The 20137-nt window shown below is 41.3% G+C and overlaps 1 protein-coding gene across 1 annotated transcript in view; it reads right to left on the reverse strand.

The window, feature by feature from the left end:
* Positions 1-20137, reverse strand: part of LOC140196819 (cyclic nucleotide-gated channel beta-3-like) — a 112945-nt gene that overhangs the window by 27565 nt on the left and 65243 nt on the right. Inside the window, exons 14-15 of the mRNA XM_072256649.1 lie at positions 12445-12528; positions 4725-4843 (exon numbers count right to left, since the gene is read on the reverse strand). Of these exons, the coding sequence (XP_072112750.1) occupies positions 4725-4843; positions 12445-12528 (203 nt within the window). The remainder of the gene's footprint in view (positions 1-4724; positions 4844-12444; positions 12529-20137) is intronic.

The raw sequence follows: 20137 nt of genomic DNA on the forward strand, positions 1-20137 counted from the left end.
TTGTAAATCTAGTCTAGAAAAGAAGAGCTTATGAAAAGTTCAAAAAACTAGGTAATGATAGAGCTCTAGAAGATTATAAGGTTAGCAGGAAGGAGCTTAAGAAAGAAATTAGGAGAGACAGAAGGGGCCATGAGAAGGCCTTGGTGGACAGGATTAAGGAAAACCCCAAGGCATTCTACAAGTATGTGAAGAGCAAGAGGATAAGATGTGAGAGAGTAGAACCAATCAAGTGTGACAGTGGAAAAGTGTGTATGGAACCAGAGGAGATAGCAGAGATACTTAATGAGTACTTTGCTTCAGTATTCACTATGGAAAAGGATCTTGGCGATTGTAGGGATGACTTACAGCGGACTGAAAAGCTTGAGCATGTAGATATTAAGAAAGTAGATGTGCGGGAGCTTTTGGAAAGCATCAAGTTGGATAAGTCACCAGGACTGGACGAGATGTACCCTCGGCTACTGTGGGAGGTGAGGGAGGGGATTGTTGAGCCTCTGGCGATGATTTTTGCATCATCAATGGGGATGGGAGAGGTTCCGGAAGATTGGAGGGTTGTGGATGTTGTTCCATTATTCAAGAAAGGGAGTAGAGATAGCCCAGGAAATTATAGATCAGTGAGTCTTACTTCAGTGGTTAGTAAGTTGATGGAGAAGATCCTGAGAGGCAGAATTTATGAACATTTGGAGAAGCATAATATGATTAGGAATAGTCAGCATGGCTTTGTGATAGGCAGGTCGTGCCTTATGAGCCTTATTGAGTTTTTTGAGGATGTGGCTAAACACATTGATGAAGGTACAGCAGTAGATGTAGTGGATATGGATTTCAGCAAGGCATTTGACAAAGTAGCCCATGCAAGGCTTATTGAGAAACTAAGGAGGCATGGGTTCCAATGGGACATTGCTTTGTGGATCCAGAACTGGATTGCCCACAGAAAGCAAAGAGTGGTAGTAGATGGGTCATATTCTGCATGGAGGTCGGTGATCAGTGGTGTGCCTCAGGGATCTGTCCTAGGACCCCTACTCTTCGTGATTTTTATAAATGACCTGGATGAAGAAGTGTGGGGATGGGTTAGTAAGTTTGCTGATGACACAAAGGTTGGAGGTGTTGTGGATAGTGTGGAGGGCTGTCAGAGGTTACAGCGCGACATTGATAGGATGCAAAACTGGGTTGAGAAGTGACAGATGGAGTTTAACCCAGATAAGTGTGAGGTGGTTCATTTTGTCAGGTCAAATGTGATGGCAGAAGATAGTATTAATGATAAGACTTTCAGCAGTGTGGAGGATCAGAGGGATCTTGGGGTCCAAGTCCATAGGACACTCAAAGCTGCTACGCAGGTTGACTCTGTGGTTAAGAAAGCATACGGTGCATTGGCCTTCATCAATCGTGGGATTGAGTTTAAGAGCTGAGAGGTAATGTTGCAGCTATATAGGACTCTGGTCAGACCCCACTTGGAGTACAGTGCTCAGTTCTGGTCGCCTCACTATAGGAAGGAAGTGGAAACTATAGAAAGGGTGCAGAGGAGATTTACAAAACTATTGCCTGGATTGGGGAGCATGCCTTATGAGGATAGGTTTGGTGAACTCGGCCTTTTTTCCTTGGAGTGACAGAGGATGAGAGGTGACCTGATAGAGGTGTTTTAGTTGATGAGAGGCATTGATCGTGTGCATGGTCAGAGGCTTTCTCCCAGGGCTGGAGTGGCTAGCACGAGAGGGCACTGTTTTAAGGTGCTTGGAAGGAGATACAGAGGAGATGTCAGGGGTAAGTATTTTAAACAGAGAGTGGTGAGTGCGTAGAATGGGCTGCTAACAACAGTGGTGGAGGTGGATACGATAGGGTCTTTTAAGAGGCTCCTGGACAGGTACATGGAGCTCAGAAAGATGAGGGGTCTGGGTAACCCTAGGTAATTTCTAATGTAAGGACATGTTCGACACAGCTTTGTGGGCCGAAGGGCCTGTATTTTGCTGTAGGTTTTCTATGTTTCTATGTTTCAATGAAGATTTCAAATGGTTTTTCTTAGTTAGCCTGAACACTGTTGGTTCTGGCTGTTTAATTTTTAGATTACACTGTTTACCTGTTATTTTCTTTGCAGTTTACCAATTAATTATCTGCTTGTATTTTATATAATTACTTATAAAGAGGTAATTTCTTTGCTCTGCGTTATTTGAATAGGAATTATTTCATTGTTTATTTCTTATCTACAAATGTGAATGGAAGTTTTCCTTATCTACGGCTATAATAATAACTGACCATAAGGCAGTGGCGTCTTGGCTTTTAGTCTCTCCCTTCACTTAGTAGACCTTTATCTCTGCCTATTTTCAATTTTACTTTGTTATATCAACGCTTAATATCAAATGATCATGAAGCTACAAGTTTTACGCCTCTTTCCTGCCCTCTGAAAGAAACTTGGATTTAAAACATCAGAATCCAACAACATGTAAAAGAATGACAAGAGTGTCAGGATTACTCCAAGAATCCATCAGTTAGTTGCTCATCTCAAGCCCTGCTTCTATGCAAACAAGCCATGGTGAGGAATGTTAAGAGTGCATCATACAATCAAAATATGGATGTACTGGGTTGGCTGCCAGTTCTTACACCTGCATCTGAGACACAAACAGCAAATGAGATTATACATTGCAGGATAATTGGAACATACTGTAGTCACGACCCAATAGCTTGCTTCTGCATTCAGTGTGTGTACAAATACATAGAATACCACAGCCCACAACGTTGTGCTGACCTGTTAATCTACTCTAAATTCAATTTAACCCTTCCCTCCTACATAGCCTCAATTTTTCTATCCATGTGTCTTTCTAAGAGTTTCTTAAATGCCCTTAATATATCTGCATCTAATATATCCAGAATGGATGAGGAGAATATGAATATGGCACATTGCTGTCACATTACAGAAACAGGTCTGAGCTTTGCTTCCAGAATACTGTGATCCTCTAGTTTAATTGCAAGGAAAGAATAGCTATCCTAAAGAAAACAATTGAAAGGCGGAAGGCTGGGGCGGGGTTCTGAGTTGGATGATCAGCCATGATCATAATAAATGGCGGTGCAGGCTCGAAGGGCCGAATGGCCTATTCCTGCACCTATTTTCTATGTTTCTATGAAACAGATCGTTCATCAAGGATATTTTCAAATTTTTTTTTCTTGGGTAGCCTGAACATGTAAAAGAAAGACAACTATGTCAAGATCTTTCCAAGAATCCACCAGCTCCTCATCTTAAATCCTGTTTCTATGCAAACAAGCCATGGTGATGAATATATGTGGATTTTGCAGATCTATTTATGGAAAAATAACCGTAATTATCATAAATGCATATTCAAGGTTGATGAAGATATGGATAATACTGTACAAATACCATCTTCAATTACCAGAATTTTCTTTGCAAAAGATAATCATTAGAGTTGCAATGAAGGTAGTTTCAATAGTGCTGAATTTGCTTAATTCTACAGCAGGAGTGGAATCAGTCATATGAGCATACTGCCATATCACTCAGCCTCATGCTGTTTGCCAGTTTAGACTACAAAAGGTAGACTGAGAATGATGACAGAGGTGAAATTATGTCAAATTACACACTTCATATTTTACCAGTGGAACATATCAGACTCCACCAGCCAGATACCTGCTGAGTTTTTGAAGGAAAGACATGTCAAACACACTTGCATTGTGAAACCAGAGCTAAGTGCATTTAAAACAGATGAAGGACAAGGAACAATGTAAAATTTATTTTGTAGTTTGTATAAAACAATGGTTGTATTTTTGATTGTACTGGACCTTTCCTATTTGTAGTTTATCTCTGAGTTATGGTTTGAAGCATTACCACGACCACCTACTCCACTAAACATCATTGTCATCAGCTCAACCAGCTGAGTATATTGAGCCTGAAGTTTCCTTGCCTTTTACTGTGTCCTACACAGCAATGAGGTGAAATGCTGCCATCCAATGGTGATGTTCCATTGTGATCTGAGTTACTCCATTCATGTAAGAAAACTGCATTTAAGTTTATTTGGAGAGCATAATACCAGGATTTTCTACTCTCATATCCCTACTTAACCTTTCCCCACCCCCAGTCTACATTTGTTGCTTTTGTAGTTTTATTTTTCAATTTTTTTTGTATGTTTTTTTTTAACTTCTTTGTGACTTTGTAAATGTTAATCAAATAAGAACACAAATGAGCTATGGTAATCTCAGGGACTGGAATTCCATGCAGATCTTTGTACTGATACAGTCTATGTTAATACATTTGAAATAACTTCATTGTATTTTCAACGATGAAAGAAAAGGTGACAAATCAAAAAGCTTACAGATGTGGGACACCCTAACAATAAATTTGGTCTTCTTTTGTTTGTGTATTAATTGGACCAATTGAATAGTGTTGCTTGGATAATCCTCCTCTTCTTCTTTTGACTTTTGTCAAACTTTTCCCCCTAATACATTGCAATATTTACTTGAGATTTAGTTGGACCTTTTTAATATCAAGTTTGAGGAAGCATGTGAAATATATAGATCTGCTATATGTGTTTTGAACTGATTTCAATGAAAATATTGCAGCTGGTTTGGCAGAGTTTAACCCCATTCCAGTACTAAACTCACACCTTACCCCATCTTTTCTATTAATATCAAGAAATGTATTATTTTGAGGCAAGATAAAAACTATTTTCTCATTAAACATGCAAGGCATTTAGTACTGTAAATCAATTCCTCAGCAGTCAGACCATTACCTGATTTCTCCAAATACAGATCCAGCCTTCAAGGTCACCAGAATTGTTTTACCGTCCGGTCCACCAAGCACTTGGACCTGTCCCGACTTGATGATGAACATTTCTTTTCCTATATCTCCCTGAAGTGCACAAAATCAGGTTCAAAGTCAATTGCTGTTTTCACACTACCTGATCTTTTATGTAAGAGTTTCAAATTGCAACTAATGCAAAATATTGTGGATGTTACAAATAAATAAAAACAGAAAATATTTGAAACACCTAGCAGTTTGGGTAATGTCCTTGGTGAGAGAAACTACAGCTCATTCAGCCCTGGCCCTAACATTTCTGAGTCAAAGATTTTATGGGTTCAAACCTTATTTCAGATAATCCAGTTTGATATTACAGTGAAGCGCTGAAAGACACTGTGGTCCCATTTACTTGGCCATTTGGGTGATAAAGCTAAGCATAAAGGAAGAGGAGGGCAGTAGTAATAGGGGACTCAATAGTTAGGGGTCAGATAGGCGATTCTGTGGATGCAGTCCGGAGACCCGGATGGTACTTTGCCTCCCTGGTGCCAGGGTCCAGGATGTGTCTGATCGCGTCCAAGATATCCTGAAGTGGGAGGGAGAGGAGCCAGAGGTCGTGGTACATATAGGTACCAATGACATAGGTAGGGAAATGGGAGAGGTCCTGAGAGGAGAATATAGGGAGTTAGGAAGGGAGTTGAGAAAAAGGACCGCAAAGGTAGTAATATTGGGATTACTGCCTGTGCCACGCGACAGTGAGAGTAGGAATGCAATGAGGTGGAGGACAAATGCATGGCTGAGGGATTGGAGCAGGGGGCAGGGATTCAAGTTTTTGGATCATTGGGACCTCTTTTGGCACAGGTGTGACCTGTACAAAAAGGACGGGTTACACTTGAATCATAAGGAGACCAATATCCTGGCGGGCAGATTTGTGAGGGCTACTGAGGTGACTTTAAACTAGAATGGTTGGGGGTGGGAATCAAATTCAAGAGACTAGGAGAGAGGAGGTTAGTTCACAAATAGAGAAAGCTAATAGACAGTGTGTGAGGGAGGATAGGCAGGGGACAGAGATCAAGAGCACTCAGACCAAAGATGTAGGGGACAAGGAAGAAAAAGATAACAAAGTTGTTTGCACCATTAGAGATAAACAGAGAGTAAGAAGTGGATTGTTTCTTAAATGCATCTATTTTAATGCTAGGAGCATTGTAAGAAAGGTGGATGAGCTTAGAGCATGGATTGATACCTGGAAATATGATGTTGTAGCTATTAGTGAAATGTGGTTGTAGGAGGGGTGTGATTGGCAATTAAATATTCCAGGATTTCATTGCTTCAGGTGTGAGAGAATAAGAGGGGCAAGAGGAGGAGGTGTTGCATTGCTTGTCAGAGAAAATATAACCGCAGTGCTCTGGCAGGATAGATTAGTGGACTCGTCCAGGGAGGCTATTTGGGTGGAATTGAGGAACAGGAAAGGTGTAGTGATGCTTACAGGGGTGTATTATAGACCACCTAATGGGGACCGAGAACTGGAGGAGCAAATTTGTAAGGGGATAGCAGATACTTGTAGTAAGCACAAGGTTGTGATTGTGGGAGATCTTAATTTTTCACACAGAGACTGGGAAGCCCATTCTGTAAAAGGGCTGGATGGTTTGGAGTTTGTCAAATGTGTGCAAGATAGTTTTTTGCAGCAATACATAGAGGTACTAACTAGAGAAGGGGCAGTGTTGGATCTCCTGTTAGGGAATGAGATAGGGCAGGTGACGGAGGTATGTGTTGGGGAGCACTTCGGGTCCAGTGATCACAATACCATTAGTTACAATATAATTATGGAGAAGGATAGGACTGGACCCAGGGTTGAGATTTTTGATTGGAGAAAGGCTAACTTTGAGGAGATGCGAAAGGATTTAGAAGGAGTGGATTGGGACAATTTGTTTTATGGGAAGGATGTAATAGAGAAATGGAGGTCATTTAAAGGTGAAATTTTGAGGGTACAGGATCTTAATGTTCCTGTTAGGTTGAAAGGAAAGGTTAAAAGTTTGAGAGAGACATAGCTTTCAAGGGATATTGGAAACTTAGTTCAGAAAAAGAGAGGGATCTACAATAAATATAGGCAGCTTGGAGTTAATGAGGTGCTCGAGGAATATAAAGAATGTAAAAGGAATCTTAAGAAAGAAATTAGAAAAGCTAAAAGAAGATATGAGGCTGCTTTGGCAAATAAGGTGAAAATAAATCCAAAGGGTTTCTACAGTTATATTAATAGCAAAAGGATAGTGAGGGATAAAATTGGTCCCTTAGAGAATCAGAGTGGACGGCTATGCGCCGAGCCAAAAGAGATGGGGGGAGATTTTGAACAATTTCTTTTCTTCGGTATTCACTAGGGAGAAGGATATTGAATTGTGTAAAGTAAAGGAAACAAGAAGTGTAGTTATGGAAAGTATGACGATTAAAGAAAAGGAAGTACTGGCGCTTTTAAGGAACATAAAAGTGGATAAGTCTCCGGGTCCGGACAAGATATTCCCTTGGACCTTGAAGGAAGTTAGTGTGGAAATAGCAGGGGCTCTGACGGAAATATTCCAAATGTCATTAGAAACGGGGATGGTGCTGGAGGATTGGCGTATTGCTCATGTGGTTCCATTGTTTAAAAAGGGTTCCAAGAGTAAACCTAGCAATAATTGGCCTGTGAGTTTGACGTCAGTGGTGGGTAATTTGATGGAAAGTATTCTTAGAGATGGTATATATAATTATCTGGATAAACAGGGTCTGATTAGGTACAGTCAACATGGATTTGTGCGTGGAAAGTCATGTTTGACAAATCCTATTGAATTTTTTGATGAGGTTACTAGGAAAGTTGACAAGGGTAAAGCGGTGGATGTTATCTATATGGACTTCAGTAAGGCCTTTGACAAGGTTCCACACGGAAGGTTAGTTAGGAAGGTTCAATCGTTAGGCATTAATATCGAAGTAGTAAAATGGATTCAGCAGTGGCTGGATGGGAGACGCCAGAGAGTAGTGGTGGATAACTGTGTGTCAGATTGGAGGACGGTGTGTTGTGGTGTGCCTCAGGGATCTGTACTGGGTCCAATGTTCTTTGTCATATATATTAATAATCTGGATGATGGGATGGTAAATTGGATTAGTAAGTATGCAGATGATACTAAGATAGGTGGAGTTGTGGATAATGAAGTAGGTTTTCAAAGCTTGCAGAGAGACTTAGGCCAGTTAGAAGAGTGAGCTAAAAGATGGCAGATAGAGTTTAATGCTGAAAAATGTGAGTTGCTACATTTTGGTAGGACTAATCAAAATAGGACATACATGGTAAATGGTAGAGCATTGAAGAATGCAGTAGAACAGAGTGATCTAGGAATAATGGTGCATAGTTACCTGAAGGTGGAATCTCATGTGGATAGGGTGGTGAAGAAAGCTTTTGGTATGCTGGTCTTTATTAATCAGAGCATTGAGTATAGGAGTTGGGATGTAACGTTGAAATATAAGGCATATAGGGCATTGGTAAGGCCAAATTTGGAGTATTGTGTACAGTTCTGGTCACCGAATTATAGGAAAGATGTCAATAAAATTGAGAGAGTACAGAGGAGATTTACTAAAATGTTGCCTGGGTTTCACCTCCTAAGTTACAGAGAAAGGTTGAACAAGTTAGGTCTTTATTCTTTGGAGCGTAGAAGGTCAAGGGGGGACTTGATAGAGGTGTTTAAAATTATGAGGGGGATTGATAGAGTTGACGTGGATAGGCTTTTTCCATTGAGAGTGGGGGAGATTCAAACAAGAGGACATGGTTTGAGAGTTAAGGGGCAAAAGTTTAGGGGTAACATGAGGGGAACTTCTTTACTCAGAGAGTGGTAGCTGTGTGGAACGAGCTTCCAGCAGAAGTGGTTGAGGGAGGTTCAATGTTGTCATTTAAAGTTAAATTGGATAGATATATGGACAGGAAAGGAATGGAGGGTTAAGGGCTGAGTGCAGGTTGGTGGGACTAGGTAAGAGTAAGAGTTCGGAATGGACTAGAAGGGCCGGGTTGGCCTGTTTCCATGCTGTAATTGCTATATGGTTATATAAGAGATTCTACGGATTTTGGAAATCTTGAGCATTACACACAGAATGCTGGAGGAACTCAACATGTCAGGCAGCATCTATGGAGGGGAATAAGCTGTCATTATGAAGGGTCTCCACCAGAAATGTCAACTGTTTATTCCCCTCCATAGATGCTGCCTAACTTGGTTTGCTTCTCTAGCATCTTGTGTGTGTTGAATGATAAAGATCCCAGAATCCGTGCTTGAAGGAGAACTTAGTATTCCATTGGTGAACAAGCTGACATTCATCTGTAAACACTGATTAATTGCTGTTTGTGAGTCTTTGTTTTGTGTGCAGTTGTCACATTTATTTACAAGATATAATTTGTTGGTCACAAAGCAATTTCACTTTGAGAAGATGAAAGCTGCTTTTTAAATGCAATTCCTTTATTTTCTATGTAGAAGTTACCTGAATTGTCAATGAAAAATAACGCAAAAATATTTAACTCATTATCGCAAGCTCTTAAATACAGTATTGTCAATTATTATGGGTAGTTTAAATCACAACCACCCACATGTACGAGTATATGCTAATAGCAGGGGTGTATGTATATGTTATATTAGGGTATATGGGATGTCAAGGAAGGGACGGCACCTCTGGTGAAGGGACTTGTGTCCATTCTGGGGCAGCTCACTCACTTTTGGTCCCCAGCAGATACTCAGCTCTCACCTGTGGCTTCAAGTATCTGCCTGTATGCAACAGCAGACACACCCCAGTGCACCCCTTCAACAGGTAAGCTAAACCAGGTGAGGGTAGCTGGAGGGCCTCATACTCCAGTGGGACTGGGACATGTCAGTTCTAGCATGTGAAGTCAGCTTCGGTGGTCTGAGTGGATGAGATCAACAATGAGATCTAGTGGCCAGGACGGCAGATCTGCAATGCTTTGTGGAGAGGAAAAGGCACGACGAGGCACAGAGGAAGTCATGGTCATCCTCTGCAACCAAGGAAAACCCAGTCTGAGGTCTAGAGACTGGAAATGCCCAGTGCAATGGTTTTTCCACTTTAAAAACTCTCCCACACAGGTTTCTTGTCATCCTCGGATATAACAGACAACTACCATTTACATGTTAATGATTGGGGAAGTCTAGGAACTCAGACTTGGAGAAAGCTTGTTTTTACAAGGAAGCTTTTTGTAACAACTTTAGTGCAGTATTACTGTACAAATTAGACCCTAAGGCTGTATTGAATAATGGAAATGCTCCCAGCTATGGGACATTCAATCTAGAAATGGAATTCTTGGAACCAATTAACATGCAGTCCAGGCAGTACAAATGTAAACAGATAACTTAAGGCAATGGTTTGAGGACAGAGATAGAGAAACTGAACCATAAAATTGAATCATCTTGGTCCAGAATGAAATGGAACAGGAATTTAGCATTCTGGCACATTACAGGCTGTCAGTAACAAAAAAAAGCCTATTATAATCACAGCTGTTAGGAGCAGAATATAGATTTAAAAGATCAAACTATTCTGCATTGTCATTGTAACTGTGTTGCTATAGGTCCAGTTGTTTGATTTTTGCAATTAAATCCCAATAATTACTTTAAAAGCTGAACCCATCTTGAACATTATTTTGTTAAATATCTTTAAGAGTCCTGGCAAATTATATCCAGAAGTAGTTAAGTCCCATGGAGGCTCTGGGATGTCTGAACTGAAGATGGGAAGACAAACAAATACAGTATGTTCCAGAGAGGTATAGTTAATAGTGTGTTTGCCTCCTTCTTCTCATGTTTATTTACAAAAGTTTGTAAAAGATGGGGTTTTATCCATACCTTTAGACCTATTGGGCTGTTTTCATGCTGTATGGCTCTATAATGACAATAACATCATAAGAGCATAAGACATAGGAGTAGAATTAGGTCATTCGGCCCATTGAGACTTGTCTGCCATTCTATCATGGCTGATTTATTACCCATCTAAACCTTATTCTCCTGCCTTCTCCCTGTAACCTTTGACACTCTTACTAATCAAGACCAATGCCTTATAGGAAAATCCTGTACAACAGCATAATGACCTAGAGTTTGTGATTAGTAGTGAGCCAACAGCTTGAAATCGATTGCAATCTTGAGTGATCATCTAAGCATGAATAAGAGAAAATGGAAGGATGATGTTCACAGTAAGGACTTATACATTCACACTCCTGTGGATGGTAATGGGCATCACAGGGTAAGGTCATAGTGTTTGGAGGAACATTAGGCTTGATCTTGCCAGCTAACAGCAATCGCGATTTGCTACACATTCAGACCTGGCATTGGATCTGAGATGAGTGATTTCAATGGGGAATTGTAGGTTGTGGCTTTAGGAAATGTGGATAAGTTATTTTTAAACTATTACTCTGTTTTATTGCCAATTATTTTCAAATATTTTAGTTAGCTTCTAAAATAAATGTTAATTCATTTTTATGATTTACCTCATTTTTAAGTGTTTTTAAATATTGTCTTTTACAGCCAGTCAAGTTGGGTGTATGGCTAAGCCAGCTGTCAAAGAGTTCATTGATATTCCATGGCTGGGTCACTTACACATATTAGTGGGTTGACTGATGCTCAGGTGAAATTGCTGGACTCTGGGATGTATTAGATCAGGTCATCAGATAAAAAGAGACAGCAGATGCTGGAATCTGGAGCACATTGGAAGAACTATCCCTGTCTATTTTTGTTCCATCCATTTATGTCAGAATTGCAATAGACTTTAATTTTAAAAAAATAGTCTGAAAACATTGGAATAGATTTTAAAAAATTGATTATTTTTTAAAAAATACTAGCTAATTAATCGACAAGACATTTCAAATTAATATTATTTGTAAATATTTTCAACTATTAGAGTATACCTCAGCCCAAATTGTCGACAGTTTATTCCTTTCCAAACATACTGTCACACCTGCTGAGTTCCTCCAGTACTTTGTGTGTGTTGCATAGTATTGACTATACACACATGGTTCTGGGTTTAGAATTTTTTGTTGCTAGTGACTGAGATTCTTAGCCAAATCCAGTAAATTCCAAGGAATGCATCTGGCATGAGAATACTCTGGCCATGAGGAAACCTCATTTTATGCTATCCAGCATTTGCTTTCCTGAAGAAAGGCTATTTGTTAAAAGATTTTGGGGTAAACAGCTGTGGTTTCACTTCCCTCAACAATGTTCTCAAAATTACCACCAGACAAAGAAACATTATATCTCACATAAGAACATAAATAAAATTACAAGAAAATTACCCAGATTCCAGACATGCAAGGAACTATGACCTCTGCTCTCAGGTGACAATTATAATAGAGATAAACTAAAATAACTGTGTTATCTGGTAAAACATGGAAAGCAAATCTGTTGGTTTTAACTTTTGTTTTGTGAAATTTTATGATGTTCATTTTTCTAGCAATGAATAATTATCATCTGCATTAGTGAAATCTTCTACAGTTATCTAATTCATACCTGGAAAAACAATGAAATTATCATTCCTACATTTACAGATAATCATGCATTTTATATGAGGTTTGAAAGCCTCACAATCAAAATATTTTTAATGTTGGGTTAATTTATGATTTCTGGATATACCAATGATTAAACCATGTCTGTCTGAATTTAACTCGCTCAATAGATGCAAACAATTTACTACATGCTTAGGAGAAAAATGAAGATTACCTTCTTGCATACAAAATCACCAGGCAAATAGACAACAGATTTTAGCCTGAGCAGCATATCATATATCATCTGCTGGTCACATTCCTGGAGAGACATAGTAATGAAACATTGATTTAAGTCCAATAAAGGAAGCATTTTTAGCACTTCTAGTCTGCAAGAAATCTATAAATACACAGAAACTTTCACATCTTCCTCATTTACTGAATTACAAATAGAATTCTACAGTTGGATTGAACAATTCATCCCACTCCCAGACTGACTGAGCAATTCATCCCATTCCCAGACAATATCCAGATTGGATTTTCTGAACACGATGTACCTGAACACTTCTCCATATTACTAGGTAGACACCAATATGATAACTCGACTGGGCAGTAAATTGGATAAAAATATGTAATTCATAGGCACTTGTCTTCAGGACTACTGCCAGGATGTTCCTTAATCTTTGGTATTTCTTGATATTAACAGAGTGAATTTAATTAGGTAAGATTGGTTTCTGTGATTTTGGAGATCTCAAGAGAAATCAGTGTGAATATTCATTCTGGACAAACATTGCCATCACTGTTTCAATCTTACCTTTTTTCCCCACACCCTGAGCCCCATTATTGTTGAGGATGGAAATGTTTACAGTGCAATCTCCTCCTGTTGGTTGTTTAACTGTTCACCACCATTCATTAATGGACAGGATAGAACCAGTCCATTATGATCAGTAGATAGAAAGATTGTTTAATTCTGTCTTTTGTGTACAGAACTGTACTTCAGTTTCACTAGGCTGGCACTTCACTTTTTGGCATGCTTAGTGCTGCTCTTGGCCCATCTTTCTGTTCTCTGCATTGACCCAGTGTTGGTCTTCTAGCTTGATTACTGTTGTTGAATTGGGGAATAAACCAGGCTGTATGGCTGCGGATGCAAACAAAAGATTTCCACTGCTGCAAGTGGTCTATGTTGTGTCCCGGATGCCCAGATTTGAGATAATAAACACGTTCCAAGTCTAACCTTCGTAGCCTGATTGTAGTGCCATACAAACTGAATGGAGGTTAACCTCGATGTGAACGCAGAGACATTGTGATGGTCACTTCTACCAATGCTGTTGTGAACCGATTAACTGGCCACATGTAAAATGGTGATGATTTCAAGTAGGTCTACCCCTAACAATAGTTCACTCACTATCCGCTGCAGACCCAGTCTGGTAGCTGTGTATTTCAGGACCCAGCTGGCTCAATCTGTGGCAGTACTACCAAGCTGGTCTTGAAGGTACATATTGAATAAATTTTTGAAGACCAAGAGACTTAATTGATGTGAGTGAATATAGGAGGGTGAAGTTGAAACTAAGGATTACTTTGTTGTTACTAAACAATGAAGCTGGTTTTAAAGGCCAAGTGCTTCACCTCAACTTTTATTTCCATTTCTTGTATTCCTCCAATACAACACAAATTTCTTCATAACCTCCGCCATCTTCAGTGGGACCCTACTCACCAGTCAGATCTTTACCTCTCCACACTACTCTCAGCTTTCTGCAGGGATCGCTCCCTCTGTGTTTCTCCAGCCCTTTGCCTTTCCCACCTTTCACCTTTCAGCTTCTTAATTCATCACTCCTTCCACTCACCTGGCTTCACTTTTCACCTTCTAAGCTTATCCTCCTTCCGTTCCTCCTTTCTTCTTACTCTGACATCCTCACCCTTCCTTTCCAGATCTGATGAAGGGTCTTGGCCTGAACTGTTGACTGTTCATTCAGTTCTATAAATGCTGCCTGACTTGCTGAGTTCCTCCAGCATTTTGGGTATATTGTATTTCTTATGGTTTTATGGAATCTAGGAAAGTGCTCCTGTTTCTCTGAGTAAATAAATAAATGTTCCTAATTGAAAATTCTACATTAGAACTATGAAACAGATGATGCTGGAAATGCTCTTCTCCTGTTGGTTTCAGATTTGTTTAATAGTTTGGAACTGCATTTCACAGCTTTAAATGTCCATTGTCTGTTTTCTTTCACTATGACTGACATCATTACTCTTCTATAGAAACAACAGGTGAGACGTGGCTGTGGAACAATCTCAGGTCATGAGGTCTCCTCCATGCTGGTTTTAAGAGTTGACTCTGGGACTGCAGGAAGTGGTTCTGACAGCTCTGGCCACCTTTCTTCTCCAACAATTGTCTCAACTGATTGATGCCTCATCTCCAGACGACATCAGATACAATCTCCACTGTGCAAGAGAATGGTCCAGTTCTGCCCTTAGTCTGTCCAAGAACCCACTTTTGATCACCTTTGTAGTCCTTTGCTTGTCCAGGAGTGAAACACTAAACCTCTTTGTCTGAGCCCTCAATTTGTCTCAGCTGTTTGTCTGCATACGCCTTCCGAGAATGGGTTTGAGGATATCGGAGTATGAGAGAAAGGGACGACTCAGGACCTGCAGAGCTGCTGAGTTGTTGGTTGTTGAATGTGCTGCATTATGATATGCAAGGAGGAAATTGGTGATCTTCTGATTCAGTGCCAGTGTAGTGTGTCCTACTGACATTGCTGGCAGTGAGTTCTTTAGACTCTGGACAAACCTTTCCCCCAAGCCATTTGTGGCTGGGTAGTACAATGCAGATGTAATTGTCTTATTCCACTCAGCTTCAGGAATGACAAACTTGAACAACAAACTGTGGTCCATTGTCACTAAGTGTTCTGCAACACCAGTCCTGGGGAAGAGGCTTCTCAACACATCAACAGCATGCAAGGTTGTAGTGGAGTCTATTGGGATTACTTCTGGTCACTTTGTAGCTGCATCCACTACTATCAAAAATATGGCAAAATCCACACGAATCCTCTGCCAGGGCAATGCAGGCCATTCCCAGATATGGAGAGGCACCTTCTGGACGTGCCTGGCATGGCAAGCTGTTCGATCTGCTGATAATTCCCAGGCCACCAGACAATGCTTCGAGCAAACTCTTTCATTTTGATCCTGCCTAGGTGACCAGCATGTAGCTCCTCCAACACTTCAGCTCTCAGCTTGGATGGTACAACAACCTTCAGCCCTACATAAGCCAACCCCTATCAAGGGCAGGTTCATCCCGGTGCTGGTAACAATGGCAGAAGTTGTAGTTGTCTCAACCAATCACGGCCCGACAATGCTGATCCTCCTGTTTTTACCACATACAAGCCCAATGTGGCTTGTTGGCTTCTATATTTCACTGTTATGAATGTAATTTCCACAGAAGTTGCCTTTTCAAGATGGCTGGGGTCCTGTCAGAGTCTATGATCACTCAAATTGCGGTTCCAAATGATGGTGGGTTCTCGTTTCTGGAATTTACTGAGCAGCCTTGCGTTTTTGATGTGTCCAAGAGTGGCCTGGAAGAAGTGTGTCTTTGGGGCCATCAAAGGTGAGGCCTTGGGAGGCCTCTGTGGATAACTCGATTCCTTGCCGATGTCACGGAATGGAACATCGTGGAGACTGAAACATCGAGACAGCAGGTGCAGCTGTCAGAGGCCTCTGCACTGCAGCGCTCTATCTCTCTCTCTCTCAATGTGCATGGGTGGGTGGGGGGGATGTTTGCTGATTCTCGAGTTGGATGAGTTGAAACAGTGATCTGTTGATCACCCTCTCGCTGAGGAAAAGGTGACACCTCTTTATCCCTTGTTTGTGAGAGAGCCTGCAGCATGTTAAAGTGCTGGGTTATGGGTTAAAAAACCTGCAGTTTTTTGTTGGACTGCGGATCTTGGGCTCTTTGGGGCCTTGCTATTGCTTGCTTGGTGGGTGTTGGACGCTGATCCTTCCTGCTGGAACAAGTGGGGGGAGTGTTGATGCTTTGCTGTTGCTTGTACATGGGAGGGGCTGGGGAGGCGGCTTTGGGGCTCTAACGTTCTTCTATCATTCATTCTTTGAGGTTTTCTGTTTTGTGGATTCTGCGAAAATTAAGAATTTCAGGTTGTATATTGTATACCTTCTCTGATATTAAAGGGAACCATTGAACCATTGAGCCATCTTTTCTCCAGTACAAGTTCTTAGTTGGAAATCTGCAGGCTTCAGTTCGGTACGTATCTTTGAAATGCCGCTCAAACTCATTTTGTGGAATGACTGAAACAACTGAGCCAGTGTCTACTTCCATTTTAGTTAATTTGCCATTCATTTCTGGTGCAAGCCATGTTGTCTCCTATTAGTTTTCATACTGTAAATCGCAAGGCTACTCAGTTGTGTGTCACTCTCATCATTATCAGATTTTTCATCAACAGCATGCAGATTCATGCTTTTTTGAAACTGCAACTTGATGCTTTATCTTTTTCTCTTCCTTGTGCAGTCCATTTATTTCTGTCTGCCTGACGTTCTCTTTGTTTAGTATGTGTCCTATTTCGTTGCATCTTCTGCAAGTTTCACCTTTAAATTTGCATTGGTCTTGTGTATGTGAGGCCGTGCCACAACAGTAACACAATTTGTTTGGCCAGGCAAGTTCCTGTTTAGATTTTGCAATTTTGTTCATGCTCACTTTCATTCCTGATTCCAACTCATTTGCGTCCCTAGCTACTGTTTTGATTTAACACAGTGATTCAACTGCTCTTTTAAATGTGAGTTGTGCTTCAGTTAGAAGACATTTTTGAATAATTGCTTGTAAGATTCCACAAACTAAACAATCTTTCAGTGCATCATTAAGCCCATTACCCAACTGACAATGCTCAGACAACTCCTTCAATTCACCATGTACACTGAAATAGACTCCCCTTGCTTCTAAGTTTTCCTGCATTACTTTCATGATATGTACAAAACTCAGCTGGGCTGGTTTGGTTGGAGCAGTTAAATTTCTAAGCAAACAATATGCCCTTCCACCTATTGCACTCAGTAACACTGACACTCACTTTTCATTGGCTGTTTCATTTACTTCAAAACACTGCCCAATTCATTCGGTATTCACCACCCAATTATTATTTGTGCAATCAAATACACCTATCTTTCCAAAGTAGCCAGACATTTAGAAACATAGAAAACCTACAGCACAATACAGGCCCTTCAGTCCACAAAGCTGTGCCGTACATGTCCTTACCTTAGAACTACCTAGGCTTTACCCATAGCCCTCTATTTTTCTAAGCTCCATGTAGCCATCCAGGAGTCTCTTAAAAGACCCTATCATTTCCGCCTCCACCACCGCTGCCTGCAGCCCATTCCACGCACTCACCACTCTCTGCGTAAAAAACTTACCCCTGATATCTCCTCTGTACCTACTTCCAAGCACCTTAAAACTATGCCCTTTCATGCTAGCCATTTCAGCCCTGGGGAAAAGCCTCTGACTATCCATACGATCAATGCCTCTCATTATCTTGTACACCTCTATCAGGTCACCCCTCATACTCCGTCACTCCAAGGAGAAAAAGCTGAGTTCACTTAACCTATTCTCATAAAGCGTGCTCCCCAATCCAGGCAACAGCCTTGTAAATCTCCCCTGCACCCTCTCTATGGTTTCCACATCCTTCCTGTGGTGAGGCAACCAGAATTGAGCACAGTACTCCAAGTGGGGTCTGACCTGTGTCCTATATAGCTGTAACATTACCTCTCGGCTCTTAAACTCAATCCCACGATTGAGGAAGGCCAATGTACTGTATGCCTTCTTAACCACAGAGTCAACCTGCGTAGCAGCTTTGAGTGTCCTATGGACTCGGACCCCAAGATCCCTCTGATCCTCCACACTGCCAAGAGTCTTACCATTAATGCTATATTCTGCCATCATATTTGACCTACAAAATGAACCACCTCACACTTATCTGAGTTGAAGTCTATCTGCCACTTCTCAGCCCAGTTTTACACCCTATCAATATCACATTGTAACGTCTGAAAGCCCTCCACACTATCCACAACAGCTCCAACCTTTGTGTCATCAGCAAACTTACTAATCCATCACTCCACTTCCTCATCCAGGTCATTTATAAAAATCACAAAGAGTAGGGGTCCCAGAACAGATCCCTGAGGCATACCACTGGTTACCGACCTCCATACAGAATATGACCCGTCTACAACCACTCTTTGCCTTCTGTGGGCAAGCCAGTTCTGGATCTACAAAGCAATGTCCCCTTGGATCCCATGCCTTCTTACTTTCTCAATAAGCCTTGCATGCGGTACATTATCAAATTCCTTGCTAAAATTCATACACACTACATCTACAACTCTACCTTCATCAATGTGTTTAGTCACATCCTTAAAAAAATTCAATCAGGCTCATAAGGCACGACTTGCCTTTGACAAAGCCATGCTGACTATTCCTAATCATATTATGCCTCTCCAAATGTTCATAAATCCTGCCCCTCAGGATCTTCTCCATCAACTTACCAACCACTGAAGTAAGACTCACTGATCTATAACTTCCTGGGCTATCCCTACTCCCTTTCTTGAATAGCAGAACAACGTGTGAAACCCCCCAATCCTCCGGAATCTCTCCCGTCCTCATTGATGATGCAAAGATCATTGCCAGAAGCTCAGCAATCTCCTCCCTCACTTCCCACAGTAGCCTGGGGTACATCCCATCTGGTCACAGTGACTTAACAACTTTATGCTTTCCAGAAGCTCCATCACATCCTCTTCCTTAATATCTACATTCTCAAGCTTTTTGGTCCACTGTAAGTCATCCCTACAATCGCCAAGATCCTTTTCCGTAGTGAATACTGAAGCAAAGTATTCATTAAGTACTTCCGCTATTTTCTTCGGTTCCATACACACTTCCCCACTGTCACACTTGATTAGTCCCATTCTCTCACGTCTTATCCTCTTGTTCTTCACATACTTGTAGAATGCTTTGGGGTTTTCCTTAATCCTGTCTGCCAATGCCTTCTCATGGCCCCTTCTGGCTCTCCTAATGTCATTCTTAAGCTGCTTCCTGCTATAATCCTTTAGATTCCTATCATTACCTAGTTTCCGATTTTGTTTTTTTATTTATAATTATCACCCAGTACTCACTGTTTATGAATCTGTGAATTTCATCCATGTTCTGCTTTTTTAAAATTCACTATCCTTCTCCCTTTGTAAGGAAAAAATGTGCTGTGTATTGTTTAAAACTCAAATGTGTTTGCTGTGCTTCATTAGTTAGGTTGTCATCTTTGGTTCATTTTAATACTTACTTACTTACTTTAATATGGCCGGTTTGGTCGCAGGCCGCTCGACCATGGTTTACGGTCGGGCGCCGGATGCTCGTAGAGATTTGGCGAGGGGGGGGCACCCGGTGCTCGGCCGGGGGCCGTGGTCGAGTGGTTGGCAACTTGGGCTGGCTCCCCCACTGGACTTAGTCTGGTGATGAGGGTCTGAGGACACCCAGCAGGACTAAAAACAACAAGACCTGACAAAGGGCAGTTGAACTCCTTGTGAGCCAACAGCCATCTGCTGTGGAAGAGATTAAAGCCTCACCACCTATCTACGAATCGTATGCTGTGCACCTAATTAGAAGAGACATGATGAACTTGGGCGCTGCACCGTGGGCCTGGACCTGTCCAAGGCCTCCACCTAAGGAAGGGCCGAGCTCGAAGAAGCGGCCGCGGCTGGAGCCCGACACGGCCTCGGGCTCAAGTTCAGTGGGGTGGCGGTGGGTGGTACCAAGGCGGCCAGCAAGAACAAACTGGAGGAGAGGCTGTACTCGGTGTTGTCGCAAGATCGAAGAAGATGGAGGTGCATAGCCGCCAACTCCGGATTCGGGACGGCACCCACTGGCTGACTGAATACCTACTTGTTGCCACTGTTATATT

This window comes from Mobula birostris, chromosome 1 (genome assembly GCF_030028105.1).
Source record: "Mobula birostris isolate sMobBir1 chromosome 1, sMobBir1.hap1, whole genome shotgun sequence".
NCBI lineage: Eukaryota > Metazoa > Chordata > Chondrichthyes > Myliobatiformes > Myliobatidae > Mobula > Mobula birostris.